At 40.8% G+C, this 17,076-nt stretch overlaps 1 protein-coding gene across 2 annotated transcripts in view; it reads left to right on the top strand.

Moving 5' to 3' along the window:
• Positions 1-17,076, top strand: part of ADAMTS19 (ADAM metallopeptidase with thrombospondin type 1 motif 19) — a 166,597-nt gene that overhangs the window by 16,323 nt on the left and 133,198 nt on the right. For both annotated transcript variants that reach the window (XM_033085815.2, XM_033085814.1), the window contains one exon: positions 15,859-16,024. In XM_033085815.2, coding sequence (XP_032941706.1) covers positions 15,859-16,024 — 166 coding nt within the window. The remainder of the gene's footprint in view (positions 1-15,858; positions 16,025-17,076) is intronic.

Here is a 17,076-nt window from a genome sequence, read left to right as displayed (position 1 = left end):
TCTGTGCCTATTAGCATTTGTATGCTGGAGCCATGCAGTGGATGGTCTGCCCCCGTTACCAGGGCTAGCTGCTTTGCACAATTGTCCTCCCATTCCTGTTTAAAAACGATCATCCCCGCCCCATCGAAAATCAGCCTGCACGTCTGTTTGATATCAAAGGGAAGCATATCATCGCCTCCAAAAGCGCTATTGATGAGTGTGGAAACCATGGCAGAATTAATCCCCCTGTCCGCAACTGCCTTAACAATTGCCTTCACGTCTTTTGGGTTCACCGGTGAGTAGGTTCTTTGGTTTCCGCCCGCCCTCCCCACGTGGACCGGGAACACAAGCCTGGCGGACGGAGTCCATTCCGCACAAGCTATCCTTATTTTTCTCCAGTCTGTAAGCGGGGTTCGATCTTTCTCTAATATCCCCTTAACCCATGCCGGAGCATTGCAGCTAGTGATCTTATATGCCGCCGCTCCCTGTTTGTTAACGCCCGATCCGGTATCCGACTCGTCCTCCGACCAACTCTCCAGCTCGTCGGAGCTCGAGTCAGTCTCCGAGCCGGAAGTCGACTGACTGGACGCTTCCGGGCTGCTGAACCGTTTTCTCGGGCTCCGACCCCGCCCCTTCTTGCGGGGGTCGGGCCGTTCCCTCCCCCTGGGCTCCCTCCGCCTCCTACTGGGGGAGGTTCTTGCCCTATAAGGACTTGATTTAAAATGAGCGCTGTGACTGGTTTTGGGCACCTTTACAGGGGCCGTCCCTCCACCCCCCTCGCCCGCACCTGCGCCGTTCGCCGCGCTCCCGGCATTTCCGCCCCCCGCGTCATAGACACGCAGTCCAGCGCCATTTTCAAACCCATATGGCGGTGGTTTTCCCTTTAATTCTGCGGCCGTTTCGGGCTCCGATACTATGTCCGCAACCCGCGCCTCCTCCGTGAGCCCCTGCCAAAATGCCCGCGCGTGTTCTCCCGCCTCCGATGGCGGTGAGTTCTCTCCCGGGGGTAACGGAGCCAGTTCCGGAGCGCCGGAATCCCCGTGCCCGACCGGTTCCAATTCCTCCACAGTTTGCGTCGCGGCCCCAATACCCAGCTGCGGCGTGGCTAACAAACAAGTTCGCGCTGCTTTCCAGGCCTCCTGTTCCTCCCGAGCTTTTCGCAAAGCTTGCATTACCCTCCCCCACGATTTCAGAGCTTTTCCCGAGCCCGAGGACATGGTGTCCTCAGCCAGCACCTTTGTGCACTGGTTCCGTATCTCCGGATAGAGAACGTCCACTGGGCTTTCTATCGCCTCCAGCTTAATCAATCTCAGCACGGCGAGAATAAAATCTTTAAGCTGACACTGTATACCATACTGCGTACGAATCTGACTTACGACCTTCGCGATAGCATCCATGATCGCTGGTCTGGGAAGCGTCCTTCCCCGCTGTTCTAGCCCAGCTGAACGGCCGCCGGCGCCTCGTCCAGGCGAACCCTGAATTCCGGGCATGAATTCTTCCCGGGTTTCAGCATCAGATGTCACCTTCTCAAGGCGTGGCGACCTGGTCTTTGGCCTGGCACGGTGACCCAAACCCCAGGGTCACTCGGTCCAAATGCTCCTGACACCAACGTGGTGGAAAACAAATGGCGTTTATTGGGGGGTTTCAAGGGTTCTTATAGCCTGGGTAGTTGCTGTCACTTCCTCCTGCTTACATCAGCAAGGTACATCCAGGTACATCCAGGTACAGGGCAGGGGTCTGGTTACAGAGAGGGGGTTTGTCCTAACTAACCGTACAGCACGAGATCTTCCGTACGCATGTCCCTAACTCTCTACAATCCAAGTTTATATTTCTTGTTTTAGTTTGAATAATAATTATTGAAATATAGTTAGATACTGTATCTTCTTTCCTAAGGGTACCAGAGCTTTAGTTTCTTTGTGCAAGAAGAGATATATTGATTTTTTTTTTCTCTCATAAAGGGAAAGTAGGGACTAAGTTTAGAAGTTATAAGCAAAAAACTGCATAGTTTAGAAAAAAAGAAAAAAAATCAGTTAGGAGTCACAGAAGAATATAAATTCTATATATTTTCGACTTTTTAAAACTATGTTGTGGGAGTCTTGTTTATTTCTCTTAAAGCTGTCTGGTTTGGGTTAATGTAATTCTAGATAGGGATATAAAAGCCCTAAGCATAACTTTATTATATAGAAGGACTAGCTTTATTTGTTGAATCGTAGTTCTGTATCTATAAATTTATTTTATTTTCCTTTCTTGAATTATGTTTTCCACAGCTAGTAATTTTGGCAAATTGCAGATTTGAACGAAACGGCGTTTCATGGGGTGTTGCCTTGAATTAAATATTGTTTAATAATAGGAATAATAGGACCAGTTCTGCCTCTCTGTCAGAAAAAAACCCAAGATAATGGAGTCGTGGGTGGATATTTCAGAAAGGATTAGCAGAGATTAAATTTCTCTACGGACAATCATGGGCGGGTTTTGGAACTGTGCCATATTGTTCTGTGGCTACCATGAAAGCATATGGATTTGAACAATGGTAACTCATTGGTATGCACTATTCAAGTGTTTTACATGGATGAATCAATTTAAACTTGGATCCCTTGTATTGGTATTCTTGGTACTAGTCTAGGTATTTTATCTAATGCAGATTATGGTTGTTGGTATTTCCTGTTTAACCTCCTGCATGGGACTAGGTGTAGAATAATTAGTGCTCATCCTTTGTGTATTATTATGTTTTTCCTCCATAAAATACCATTTCAAATTCTGATGGGATAAAATCCAGGCTTGCTCTAAAGAAATGGATCTAATGCTGTTTCATTAGTTAAAGGTATAGCACTTTGATTCATACTCCAAAAGAGTGGTTTTTAGTCTTACCACAAGAATTACTGAAGTTACTCATATTACATCAAAATGTTCTAAAGGAACATCTTTATGGGCACTGAGTCTTTAATTGCAAGGATTTTTCCCTTAGGTGATATGTTTCCATAGGTGTTGCTTTTTGTGTAACTAGTCATGTTTAGCTGAGCAAACAGTCTTTCTTGGACACCATTAATAACTATTCAAATGTTGTTGTGAAATAAGTGATCTGAAATATCACTAAACCAGCTCATTGTGAAGAATTCTTAAGTTTTATGGAATAAAGTTTTTAAAATCCTGGCTCACTTTATAGAAGCTCTTGTATTTATTCTGGAGAGGAGTTATGGCTGGGTTTGTGAGTTTTATTTTTTTAAACAGTAAGTCAGTGGTTGTGTTCCATTTTATATAACATGTACAGTAGTTTCACGAATACAAGCCGCACGGATTATAAGCCGCACCCCCGGTGCCTCGACAATGTTGCTGTCTTTGTCAATAGATAAGCCGCACCCCGAATATTAGCCGCACTTTCGTTCGCGCGCAGCTTTCACAAATTGGCCAATTAGTAACAGGATCGCGGCATAGCGGGCTTTACTGGCTCGGGGCGGGGCCAGGCAGGCTCGGCCCGCTCATGGTTGCCGACGGGCCCGGGTGGCCCAGCTCAGCGCCATGGCTCGGCGGGGCTGGCCGGGTGGTACTGCCGCCGCCGCCGGGCTCGCTGGCCCCCCTCTCCCGTCAGCACCGCCCCGCTGCCGCGTTCCCTAGCCCCGCCAGCGGGCTCGCCGGCCGCGGCGCGCCGCGTTCCCTAGCCCCGCCGGCGGGCTCGCCGGCCGCGGCGCGCCGCGTTCCCTAGCCCCACCGCTGGGCTCGCCGGCCGCGGTGTGCCGCGTTCCCTAGCCCCGCTGGCGGGCTCGCCGGCCGCGGCGCGTTCCCTAGCCCCGCCGCCGGGCTTGCCGGCCGCCCCCTCCCGTCTGCACCGCCGCCGCGTTTCCTCGCCCTGGCCGGCACTGCAGGCCCCCGCACCGCCGGGCTCCCCCCCGCTGCTGGCCCCGATTCTGCTGGGCTTCCCCCGCTGCCAGGCAGCCCCACCCGCCGGCCTTCCTGCTTCTGCCATGCTCCCCTGCACTGCTAGCCCCAGTTCTCCCGGGCTCCCCCGCCATGCTGGCTCAGGCTCTGCCGCCCTCCCTGCCCCGCCCTGCTGGCTCAGGCTCAGCCGCCCGCCCCCAACACTGCTGGCCCCGCCTCTGCCAGGCTTTCCCACCTCAGCCGGGGCCGGCCGGGCTCCAGCTTGGCTTGGGGCTGCCGCGGGCTCTCACTTCCGTGTTGGCAGCTTTTAGAATTTTGTTAATAGATTAGCCGCCCCAGAATATTAGCCACACTTCCGGGTTTCCACCAAAATTTTGGTCAAATTGGTGCGGCTTGTATTCGTGAAATTACTGTACTTGATGAACAAAACCAAATGATTGTTAACATCATGACTTACTTAGGACAACATGATAGACACAATTTACGGGCTAGGTGACTGTTTTAAAAATGGATTTTTATGTCAGTTCTTCTTTGAATTCTGCAAATAAAGAGCTGTGTCAGGCTGGTTCAAATATAAATGTATTTTGCTTTTCATTTTGATTGTAGTTTATTTTATTGGCCTATACTTGTCATCTGTGGTTGGTTGAACATATTTCCCGAGCATACTTCTTGAAGCAAAATAAAGTAAGGCTTTTCAGAACACTTCAGGCAACAGACAGGAAGCATTTTTATTCATTTGTCAATTGGTGCATGCACCAACAATGGAGTTGAAGTCATGCAACCACATAAAATGTATATTTAATACAGGATTGCACAGGGGACAAAAAATATCTTTGTCTATGGTATACAAGCAGTTGATTTTTTTTATTTCTTCCTTAGGTTTAGCAGCCTTGGTAGTTGGTTAATGCTTCCTTTTGTAATGATGGTTATTTTTTTTTTGTTCATGTGGAAACTGCTTGGACCACAGTCAGCTCTGATCATTGTGTTTTTAATGAACCAAACTGAAGACATGGCCCTTTTATTACTTCCAGCTTCTTGGAACATATGCCTACATGAAAATGAGAACTGAGAAAAATGAAAAACTAATTCTGTAGCCCTCGTAAGGACAGATCAAAATATGAAACCCAAAAATCAAGATACTAGGAGACCACTGAAAGAACTTTCTTTACAAAAAAAGAAGTTCCTGTCTGTAGATGATAATTTAGAACTGTGAGTATAGAAGTATTCTGTGTTCTTCTAATAGAATTTTAATTATTTCTGAGACAATAATAGTGATTTTTTTAATGCAAGTGAAGAGGAATGAGTTAGATGGTTAATTTTTTATTTTTGCATAGACATTGCTTTCTAGTTGTCTTCTCCTTAGGTGCTACAGCTCCATGCATTATTTATTATTTTTAAATAAATTAATTTTGTAAAATAAGGTTACACGCAATGGATTTTGCTACATAGCATAAATTCAGAATCCTAATTATGTAAAATAACTTCATCCTTACTATCAAAACACTATCATTGATCTAAATCAGTATGAAATCAGATCTAAGTCTCAGTGTTTAGACAGCTAGGATGGAATACTGTATCTTGCTTTATTTAGCATATATTGCCCAGAGCTGATTGAGGGTCATCTTCATGGCCAGAGAAACAGACTCATTTGTCTTCCCTTTTAACATTCTGTAATTGAGAAAGTCTCTTCTGATCTGATTGTAGGCCGTAAAAAGAGCTGGAGAGGGAGTTTTTGCAAGGTCTTAGAGTGATAGGATAAGCCGTAAAAACTGTATAAGGGTTTAGATTAGAAATCAGGACTACATTCTTTACTCAGAAGGTGGTGGGGTGCTGAAACAGATTGCCCAGGGAAGTGTGGACGCCCCATACCTGGCATCTTCAAGGGCAACCTGCATGATCTTTGAGAAACCTGATCTAGTGCAAGATGCCCAAGTGCTTCCCATGATAGGGGGCTTGGAAAGAGGTGTTCTTTAAGGTCCTTCCCAAACCAAATCACTCCATGATTTAAGTAATTTATCTTATGTTACTGAACTACACAATTGGCCTTTACGGCTTTCTAGCCCTTCCTTGGAAGGGAAGCCAAAACCACATGAGAGAGAGGACTAGTTCCAAGATCTAGTTAGTTTTACAGGTTGGTTCAGTCTTCTAAGATACAGCGTGGAAGCTCCTGAGTGAAGGGAGAAATTATCAGGAAGAGACCATTAACTTATAAAATGGTGGGTTGGCACATATTGTTGTCTTCTATGACACAGTCATGGTTGCTGTAACATCTGCATTGTTTTAGGCATCTAAGGATGGAAGTATTATGTTTATTTTCTTAAGGATTACAGAGTGTGCCTTGTGTGCAATTATGGATTTTCTGAATATTAAATAGCTGTGCCACTGATGATGTCTGACGTGCCAATATTAGTCTCTTTTCTTCATAGTATTACAGTAATTTCACGATTACAAGCCGCACCTGATTATAAGCCGCAGGTCTGGGTGTTGGCAACATTTCGTTCTTTGTCCATATATAAACCGCACCGGATTATTAGCCGCATTTTTGTTTGCAGCGAGGATCCGCGTGCAACTTTCACAAAGTTGTCAATTAGTAACAGAATCACGGCATCATGGGGTTTACTGGCTCGACCCTGCTTGGGGTTGCCACCAGGAAGCAGGGGAGTGGCGTGCCCGGCCGCTGCCACTGGGAAGAGGGAGAGAGGCGTGCCTAGCCGGTGCTGCCACCGCAACCCTTGGGACTGGGCAGCGCTGCTGCTGCGCCGCCACTGCCCTGCTGCCCGGGGCTGGGCGGGCTGCGCCTTGTCTCAGGACTGCTGCTGGCTCGGACTTCCGGGTTGGGAAATTTCCAAAATTTGTTCGTATATAAGCCACTCCTGAGTGTAAGCTGCACCACTTCCGGTTTGGGAGCAAAATTTTAGTCAAAATGCTGCAGCTTCTAATCGTGAAATTACTACTATAGTTGCCTGTTGCAATAAATGAAATAGTTTTTCAATTTAAGTTAGTTTAAAAATCAAGGCTATTTTCAGTGTGTCATTAATCCTATGTGTCTTGGAAACAGATTTTAAATTTACTGTCACATGTATTGAGTTTAATTTCAATGGTACCTTGTAGCACTTGGACCAGAAATGCTAATTTGATTTTAAAATTTTATGAATTGAGTTACCTGTGCTGGGAGTAGTAGCCTTTTTGTACCTCAGAAACTTCCAGAATGCTGCATAAAGGAAAGAAACAAGAACATGTCTCTCTGCACTTCTTAGTTTGTAGTTGCTGAGTATAAATCTTGAGGTATTATTAATTTTGGATTTATGATTTTAAAGATGTAGTTGTGCAATACTTTTCTTTAGTGAACATGGAACTGTTCAGGTGAAGTTCATGTACTTTAAACTCGAATTTCCAGACCATCTCTGTATTCTGTAGTTTCTCTTCCCTTTCCTTTCCCTCCTCTTTGGAAGGCTGTAGAACCTAAACACTTGATGGATTTGTAGATGTAAAGCTATTCTATACCTATGTATCTAAGTTCTTGATACTGCAACGTCGTAAAAAATGTATTTATTTACACAGTAATTTTAGCCATGCAACATGGTAACAGGAAAAAAGCATTTAGAGTATTTATGCTTCTGTGAAATATTTTTCAAGTATTTTTGCATGTTACCATGCAACTGCAGTTCTTTGTTTTGTAGATGTTGCAATTGAAAAGTAGGCTTTAAATTGTGATTTATGTCAAATTTTTAAAATATAGTTCTGAGTATCTCAGATTTTCAGTATTCAGTATATACATGTATAATTCCCAAACTGAATTCTAGTTGAGAATACAGAAATATCTTGGCAAAATTTACATTGCAAGTCAATGACAGAACAAGATGAGAATTCAAAACTTAAAGCATAAATAGAATAAAGCTAAATTATGGAATTGGATTAGAATTTAGAGATCAGGACAACTGATAAATAACTTAGTTAAACATCATAGACAATTATGGTTCTGTGTTGTATACTACTGCCCTCAAGGACCACCAAGACCATTTTAGCAGATCTTCTCACCACCCATTTATCTCTGTAGTGTGAAGTCCATAGTGCCAGGTATGGATCTGTCCCAGAGGCTGGAGCTAGGCTTGGCATTCATCCTAGCTGAATTTAATGAAGTTCCTTCTGATAAGTTTCCATAAATACATACTCTTACATATATTCTACACATTTCTTTTTTTTTGAATGGCATGAAACAAAACCACTTGGATTATTGGTATCTCCATGAGACCTCTATTTCTGTCATTCTGTGGCATTAATGAAGATACTGGGATTCTTGCTGGCTTTTGCTGTTCTCTGTGCTTTTATCTGGCTCATATATGACATTCTTTGTCTGGTCATACCTGTTCAAAATTTTAAATTCTCTGAAGGTTACTATTACATATCATGTATGTGCATATCATGCATAAGAGCAATATTTTCCTGTGACACCTTGTGATAAAGTTATCTGCAGCTAGATGAAGTTGGTTTGGCTGCCATCTGTTTTTTATTAGAAAAGTAGGCTATGCAACAGAAATGGTACATTTAGCTTCAGAACTTTGTGTTTCATGTTTGTTACTTTTCTGTTTTAAGCATTTGTAAACAGAACTTGGATTTGCCTTGTGGAAGTAGTTTTCGATGAAGTGTTGTTAAAGATAGTTCAGCTATCTTAAACTGGAAAAGATTTGTCTTGTATCTTCAGAGAGAGAGAACACCTCATTGCAAATACAATTCACGGGACACTCTGTGTAGGGTAGTAAATGTTTATAAGTTGTTTCAGAACAAGTCATCATAAGAACTATATCAACATTGGTGTCTATTTATCTTCATTTAGTTTTGTGAAATTTGGGTCATTGTACCTTAGTAAATTTGAAAATTTTTGTGTGTGCTTAAACTGTTCTGTGCCTTCTCATTGCAAGATTCTAAAGGGTTTGGGATGAATTCTGTGTTTTGAAACATTGAGACCATTTCAGTGTTTTTACATAACTAACTTGACTGAAACAAGCTACAACTAAACTATACTTCAGGATAATTGCTGCCAAAATAAGAGTGTACAATGGAGTACATTTACAATGTGCTATTGAAGCAATGAATCTGTGAAAACAGCAACATATGTTTAATTTCAGTAAACTTCTTAAAAATTTACCCTTTTTTATTTTAAGGAAAACTTGTGAAAGCATACATGATGTTGTAATGAGCTTGTGGGCACATTACTTAGGTGAAAAAATTTTCACAACCATATCGTGTTACTTACCTTATGTCTTAAAATAAGTAAGTAGCTCCAAAGACTAACACATAAAACTAGGTAGAGCTAGAAAACTGAGATGCAAAAAGGTATTTTTATAATACTATGGTCAAGTGTAACCATGAATAATAAATTGGAAATATCGAAGTGTAGGAATTGTGTTACCTGTAGTCATTGTATTATATTTTTGTCTGTTGTTCTGTGCTTTCCCACCTCTTAAAGACTTCATTCTCCATGTGAAGCTGTCTGGCTTTCAGTGGAAGATGTACCTGTGTTGTAACTTCTATGGTTGCTCTAAAGTCCAACTCTCACAAATTTAACTGGCAGAGTGAAAGAGTCCCAGTAAATTTTGCTTGGTTTTCAGTGTGACTATTGTTCATATTAATGTGGAGGGAAGGCATGTTTTAGATGATGAAGTATTTTCAAAGGAAGTAAAACCCTTTACTGCTGGAAAGGTTGGTGCCTGTGACATGTAGTCATGAAAAACCTAGTTTAGGTGCTTTATAGGAGCTGGAGCTAAGGTCATAACAAATGTAGCCTGACTAAAGGTAAGTTGCTTCTATTTGTGACTTACTAGTTTTATACATTTATAGATTTGCCTTATAGACTTGTGAATTAGTTGGCAGTAACAGGAGGAAAAAAAGATTTTGTATTTGCTGATCACAGAATCATAATGAGCCATCAAGCGTATGTAATTGGTGAAAGACATTAAGTGAAGATATTTATTTTCATTTCACAAATTTGCAGTGAAATGATAGCTGAAATATGGCTTGAAGTTCTATTTGCTGATCAGAGAGAGAAATTAATTTGTGGTTACACAGATAATTGCAAAATCAGAATATTCCGAGTTGGAAAGGACCCACAAGGATTAAGTCCAACTCTTAAGTGAGTGGCCTGTACAGGGGTTGAACTCACAAACCTTGATGTTATTAGCACCTGGCTCTAACCAGCTGAGCTAATCTCAGAGTTACAGTTAAGCCTCTTTCATCAAGCAATAGTCAAAGACTGTGTTTATCAAAAGGTGTATTTGTCATCACACAGTAGAAACTGCAATAAAAAGGTATGATTACCTTTTATAAAAGCTTTGGAGTGAGTATCAAGGGACCTTGGAAAGCTGGCCTGGAGAGCTGGTCCAGAAGGAAAGCAATGACCCTGGGTCAGATGGATCTAAAATAATGGCCATGAATCAATAAAGTTGTAATATTGAAAGATTTCCAAATGCTTAAAGATAAAAATATGAAAAATTTCAAATAAGGACAGTAAAATAATAGAGCAGTGGTTCTATTGAAACTATTTTATTTAACAGTAGCAGCAAGGAAATGTGGAAATAAGAATAGTCTGACAAGGAATTTGTGTTATAAGAGTAAGTGTAAGAAAATCTCTTTTACAAAATCTCAAATGCTTAGGGGACTGGACTTAATGTGTGTATCTAATACATTGAAATACAGAGGTAATATGCGTTTAATATTCTACATTTTGTCTTTTTCATTATTTTTCTGATACTATGGGACCCAAGCAGCGACAATTAAGGTTGTATAATGAAAATAATGAAATAATGCATGCAGCATATGACATAAAGAAAAAATTTGGTTTGACTTGGTGTGTCAAGTTTAGCTGAGTTTTTTTCAATAGTCAAGTGAAATTTTTAAACAAAGCTGCAACTCATGAATGATGTAGAAATATATTTTACTCTGTTTGATTTTCTGGCTAGAATAAGAAGATTACAGTAATTTCACGACTATAAGGCGCACCCTTTTGACTAAAATTTTCCCTTGAACCTGGAAGTGTGCCTTATAGTCTGGTGCGCCTTAACTGATGGACAAAGTTGCGAAATTTGCCAAACCGGAAGTGTGAGCTGTGAGCCGTGGGAGGAGCCGGCTGTGCCACGGTAGCTGGATGGGGGCGGGCCCAGGGGCCCACGGCACCGCCCCTGCCGGGTGAAGGCAGGCCAGGGGGCCCATGGCTGCTGGGTGAAGGCGGGCCTGGGGGCCCGTGGCACCCCCGCTCCTGGGTCCAGGCAGTCCCGGGGGCCCACCGGTGCCAGGTGAAGGTGGGCCAGGGGGCCCACGGTACCCCCCCTCCCACGGCTGCCGGGTGAAGGGGGGCCCGGTGGCTCACGGCAGGGGCGGGCCCGGGGGCCCATGGCTGCCGGGTTGAGGCGGGGCCTCGGCCAGCAACCGCACAGGGGGAGCTGGGGGCAGAGCCTCGCTGCAAAAATAAAGTGCGCCTTATAGTCCGGTGCACCTTATCTGATCTACAAAGTTGCGAATTTTACCGGCTCCCAGGGGGTGCGCCTTATAATCCGGTGCGCCTTATGGTCGTGAAATTACTGTAAATGGCTTTTTAGGACTTTGAGAGAAAACTGAGATTCCATTGTGCTAGGTAAGTTGGTAGAAGAATCAGCCAGTTGTTCTCTGAGCTGGTGCTTCCCTCAAGACAGTGTCCTTTATTCTGAATAGTGTACATGGGCTATGTTAATACTGGGTACTATCATCAGTATTGAAAAACTCCAGATGACTGGTATGAAGTGGTCTTTTCTGCTGTTTTTTTATTTTTTCATAGAATACAGTCTGTCAGTCTTCTCATATGTTGGGGTGTGCTTTCCTTTGTCACAGGTGTTTCTTAAATTCAGGTGTTTTTGATCTTTTAAGCCACAGATTAGTCAACCACAAAGTGGGCAAGACCTTCCTGGGCAAAGGAAGAGAAAGGAGGAGGGAACACGTAATTTCTGCATTTTACAATTGGTTTACTGGTTCTACTAAATTCTTCTGATGGTCAAAGATCAAGTATGCAGTAGTTGAGACTGCACTGACATTTCTGAAAGTAGTGGCACGAGCTGAACCAGGGAACTTTGTGGCAGTGTAAGTTCCAAGAGTCTACAGCTGGCTGGCATGTGTAACCAGAAGAACAGAGAGTAGTTGGCATGTAGAAGTGGTCACTTGAACCTGATGGCCAGCATTGCACAGAGAGATCTTGGAGGGACTCCTGTCTGGTTCATAAGTTTCACTGCCAATAGCAGTGACTGAATATCTGACTTTAAAACACCACCATGAATTTAGGAAGAACATTTGTACTTTTACTAAAAAATACACTTAAAAATTAGAATGTTTAGAATTGATAAATTTTATGTATTTTGTGAGCAGTTCCATTTTGTGTGTATTGTAGAATCAATTAAGTTGGGAAAGACTTTTGAGATCATCAAGTTTAAGTTTCCTCAGCCTTCAGTAATGAAGGTTCTTATGGATGGATAGTGGTAGTGCGTTTGAATAAAAACAGCTTGCGAAGTTTTACACTGTTTACACAGTTTGAAAAGGTATTTGAACTTGCTTTATTATTTGTATTAGTAAGAGCTGGAGACTTTTTATTGTATTTCAGCTCAGGTCAAGTTCTGATAGAATTGTTGTAATCAAGATACTAAATAAGATAAGGATTGTTAAAAATGTGGAGAAAAACCTTCAGAGGGGGACACTGATAGACAAATGAAAGATTTTGCCCCTTTACTCAGCAATTGATCCACAGTTTTGGGACACTTGACAAATAGCACAAAACCTATTACCAGATTATGTCAAAACAAGTAAATGTTGGACTTGTAAAGACAATTTCTTTTTTTTCACAGAATAGTGAAGATAACCTTAAATTTTTATACTGCAAATATGACATTAATTTGGCACTGATGGATGCAACAAACGTACTGAGTAACATGTACATTTTCTGGGTCTGATAGGAATGCATTTTTCCCATTGATATATGCCTTGGGCAGTATGTTGGGAGCTCGAAGAAATCGAATATTGTACATCCTGTCCTTTCTTGCTGTGTGCATTTGCTTCACCAGACAGTGGAGAGTTGGCTGCAGCAGGGAGAAACTCTAACATGCTGACCACACCTGCTGTTCCCCACCTGCCCTGTGCCACTCAGGGTGCTGAGTAAAGGTTGTTTTCATTTGTCTTGGTTTCCCACTGTCCAAAGTTAATTTTCTGCAATTAAAGTTCTATTTGCTCATCAGCTGAGATTTGCCCTATACTTAAGGTCTCTCTTTACTGCATAAAGTAAATAAAATGCAAGTACTGTGTTAATCAATAGCTATGACATTTGAGGATTTTTTTTGCCAAGTGAGATTCGGCTGGGCTTGAAATCTACTGAGACGTGTGCTACATTTAAGTTTGTGGGTTTTAGCGTAAAAAACATGTAAAAGCAGGGGAAGGAGTGGCAGGCTATATTACTTTTACATGACATAAGTCCAGCATCTTGGTAGGCTTTTCAATTGCAAGTGTGAACAGTAGTAATTTTCACATAAAACTGTTGGAAGATGAGTCAGTCAGAACTCACAGTTCTATCCTGGATGGATATTAGGGTTTTGTTTCACTATCTTTTTAATCTTTGGTTTTCCGTGCATTTTCAAAACATGGAAGTTTTGCTATTTGAACCACCTAAAAGCTGTAGTTGGCCCTGGCATTCAATATCTGAAAATGTATTGAAACTGAAATTCTTTAATGCATTCTTTGACTTCTGTGCTTTCTTTGTTTACTGCATTAAAAAAGGTCTTCTTAACTCCATTTGAAATGAGTATGAAAATATTGGGGCATGGCTGACAAAGCTACAGTTTCACCTACCACTTTCTGCCTGTGAAATTATCCAGGAAGTTGGAGAAATAATGACTTTTTGTTGTTGGTTTTATTTTTTCCAGAAGCAGTCAAAATGGCATCAGAGATTATTTGGTTATCCAGATTTCTCTGAAAATTACTCATTTGCATATATATCACTTTACTTTCCTGTTCTGTTCTCTAAGGAGAAAACTTAGGAAACAGGCAATAAATTTTGGATTTTTCTACCAATGAATTAAACTTCAGTTTATGCAAGGAGCTGAAAGAAAGCTTTTAATGTTGGTCCTAGCAAAACTTTTCAGACTATCTAATGAAATGGTGGCAATTGGAAGAGCATCATCCTAAAGCCCTGGTTTCGTTTTGCAACAAAGAGAATGGAGATGGAAGAAACGTGACAAATATTCTATGCGTCAGTTCAGGAGGGACTAAGACCTTGCTTTTTGTTGGTGGACAGGGGACACTTGCAGCACCACCTAATGGGCTGCTATTCCTGTTCTATATTCAGTTTATCAATATCTTTCATATGCTAAATAATTATTTTTAAAAGTAAACTAATCTATGGCGGAATGAAATTCAGCATTAGACATAAAAATCAAATTAAAAGTAATTAATGCATTTTACTAGTATTTGAGAGCTATGCTTTTAAATAAAAATTCACATCATTTGTAGTTTATAAAAGACTAATTAATTGTTACATAAAACTAACATTTTTAAAGATACACTTTTCAAGAAATGTTATCTTGTAGGTGTACAGAAGGTACTTAGCAATACACAACTAGTTAATCTTCTAGTGTGTGACATTTGAAGCTTCTGCTGAACTGTACCTAAAAAGTAGGAGCAGAAAGGAGAAGGAGCAGCCAGCCCCCCAGATACTTTTGTATTTGTGTGCAATGTTAATGATGACGTTTTGACATCTGTTCAACATTCCTTAGCTATTGTACCTGATTGAAAATCTAAATGTGTGTATTCACATTTATTTCGTGTGATTGTGCAGAAAGATTGTTGGAATTTTTTCTATTTAAAACATTGTGTTTGAATGAAATTGTGTTTTGTGCCACTCAAAAATTTTGTTTTTGTTTTCTTCCTTGGGTCAGAATATTTTTGGATGGTTTATTCATCTGTCAGACAGGATATCCAATGTAATAATATTATATACATGATTCCAGAAGAAATAAAATTATTTTCTATTTTTTTCCACTGATGCTGCTTAGAAATATACAGAAGAGCTCTCTGCTTCTCTTAGCCAGATACATCACACGGTTTTTTTTTCCTGTAGCAAAACAGTATCATAAATTTTTTAAGTTTAGAGAATGAGGAGTTTAACTGTCAGTATTGCTGATGTGGGGAAAAAAACCTCCACAAAAACCTTGCTGTCTCCAGCTTTATTCTTGATACGAACTTGTGTGTATTGGCAGCTTAACAGTTTGAGCTGAGTTTTATTTGTGTGGTACTTATATAAGTATGTTTTATAGTATTCTTTTTTTTATTAAGCTTTGGCTATGCTCTTGTAATATTAGATGCGCATCTGGTGTATTAACTTTTCATGTGTGTTTGTGTGTATAAATATGTTGGGACAAGGGAAGAGTTAATCAACTAAATGACTGTATTCAAATATTTTTTTGGTGTAACTGCTGGAAACCAAGGAGGGGTTTCTGCTGTTTTAAAATCGTTTGGGATTCTTTTAGTTTGAAAAAGAGTAAAAAGAGTGCCACAAGATTTCTTTTCTGCCCTCACATTTGTTCAGTGTGTATTCATATGCCTTATGTTGTTCCTGTTATTTCATGAAATATAGTTATCTAAAAATGTGACGATACTAAATAATAAAACTAGTGTATAGACTTTTCTGTACATGCTGTACATATATAAATGACCCCCTGGGTCTCCCAAAGTAAACTTTTAACATTCCATATCTTTTACTGTGCATGTGCTACTGGCACGTAGCCACCTACCCACCCACCCAGAGTTAGCTGAAATAAATGAAATTTATTCTAGCTTATTTAAGTAGAAAGCTTGTAAAATACAAAGGTACTCACTTTGCTCATAAGGTTACTAAAATAAAGTGTTTTCTTAAATGGAGTGTTGTGGGTTTTTTCCTCCTGCAGGACTGTGCACAACATAATAAATTCTTACCTTACATGTTCCTTTTGTTTTCCTTTGCAGATGGGGTTTATACAGATTAATGAGGATTTCATATTTATTGAGCCACTCAATCGCACTTTGGCTGTGACAGGACATGCACACAGGGTGTACAGACGAAAAAGGTCCGTAGAGGAGAAAATTTCTGAAAAGCCACCTTCTCAGAATCAGTACTGTGGTGTTGTTACAGGTAATACAAAAATCACGCTGAAAAGTTTCAATGTAGCAAATATATTTTAAGGAAAAGTAGATAGTAGTTACAAAAGAACCTTGACAGAAGCATAACTGATCATTCTTGTAGCTGTGCCCTAGGGTGGACTCCTGAGGTGGCATGCTAAGGCGCCCTCTCACTTGTTGGGAGAGGGAATTGTGCATTAGGGATAGACACTGCTTCTAGATATGCATTTGTATTTGAAAGTAGAAATCTTTGGGGCATTTTTAAGTTTCAATTTAATAATTAAATTTTTAATAATTAAAATCTATCTCTTGTCTCTCTCTGTCATCAGAACTGCCTAATCACTCACTGTGTGCAGTTCTTGTACTTAATTTTCTGTTTTAAAACCAAGTTAAAGAGTTCTTCATGTTTTTTTTAGTCTTGAACTTCTAAATTTTCTGAATTTAACGGATTTTTGTAAATGCTGTTGTTCTATGAATGACATTTAGAAGATGTGTATGAAACAATCCTAATGCTTCTTCCTCAATGGCAGGTAGAACTAGTTGTTGAAGCAGAAGGCTTTCAACAGAAATTTGCCACATAGCGATTACTTCTTAGTTTTCAATGGAGAAGGGAAAAATGGCATTTGTGAAAGATAGTGTTTTGTTTTTTCTGCTTCATCATCAGCTGTTGTTCTTCAAAGGATGGAGAGGATCTCAGGCCTTTGACCTCAGCATGAGCTGAGAATGTTTCTAATGTTGTTGTGAAAAATTTTTTTTTTCTAGAAAATAAGCCAGAACAAGTGCACAGTTTTAGACTTGTTTTTCATGTAAGTGAAATTCTGGCAAAATGGAAAGAAAATGGCAGAAGTGCACTGAAGTGGTTAGGAGGCTGGATTACATGAATTTGGGATGAGGCAGAAGGAACTAAGTTATTTCAAGTAGGTAAGGAAAGATAAAGGAAGGATGCAGCCGCAGCCTAAGGGTCTGCCGAGAGAAGATGAAGCCAGACATTCCTTAGAGGTATGTTGTGGCAGACAACAGTTGTAACTTGTGTTCAATTAAATTTCAATTTCCATAAGAAAAATA

Source organism: Catharus ustulatus, chromosome Z (assembly GCF_009819885.2).
Source record: "Catharus ustulatus isolate bCatUst1 chromosome Z, bCatUst1.pri.v2, whole genome shotgun sequence".
NCBI lineage: Eukaryota > Metazoa > Chordata > Aves > Passeriformes > Turdidae > Catharus > Catharus ustulatus.
Note: the sequence above shows the minus strand (reverse complement) of the source record. Positions and strands in the feature narration are given on the sequence as shown.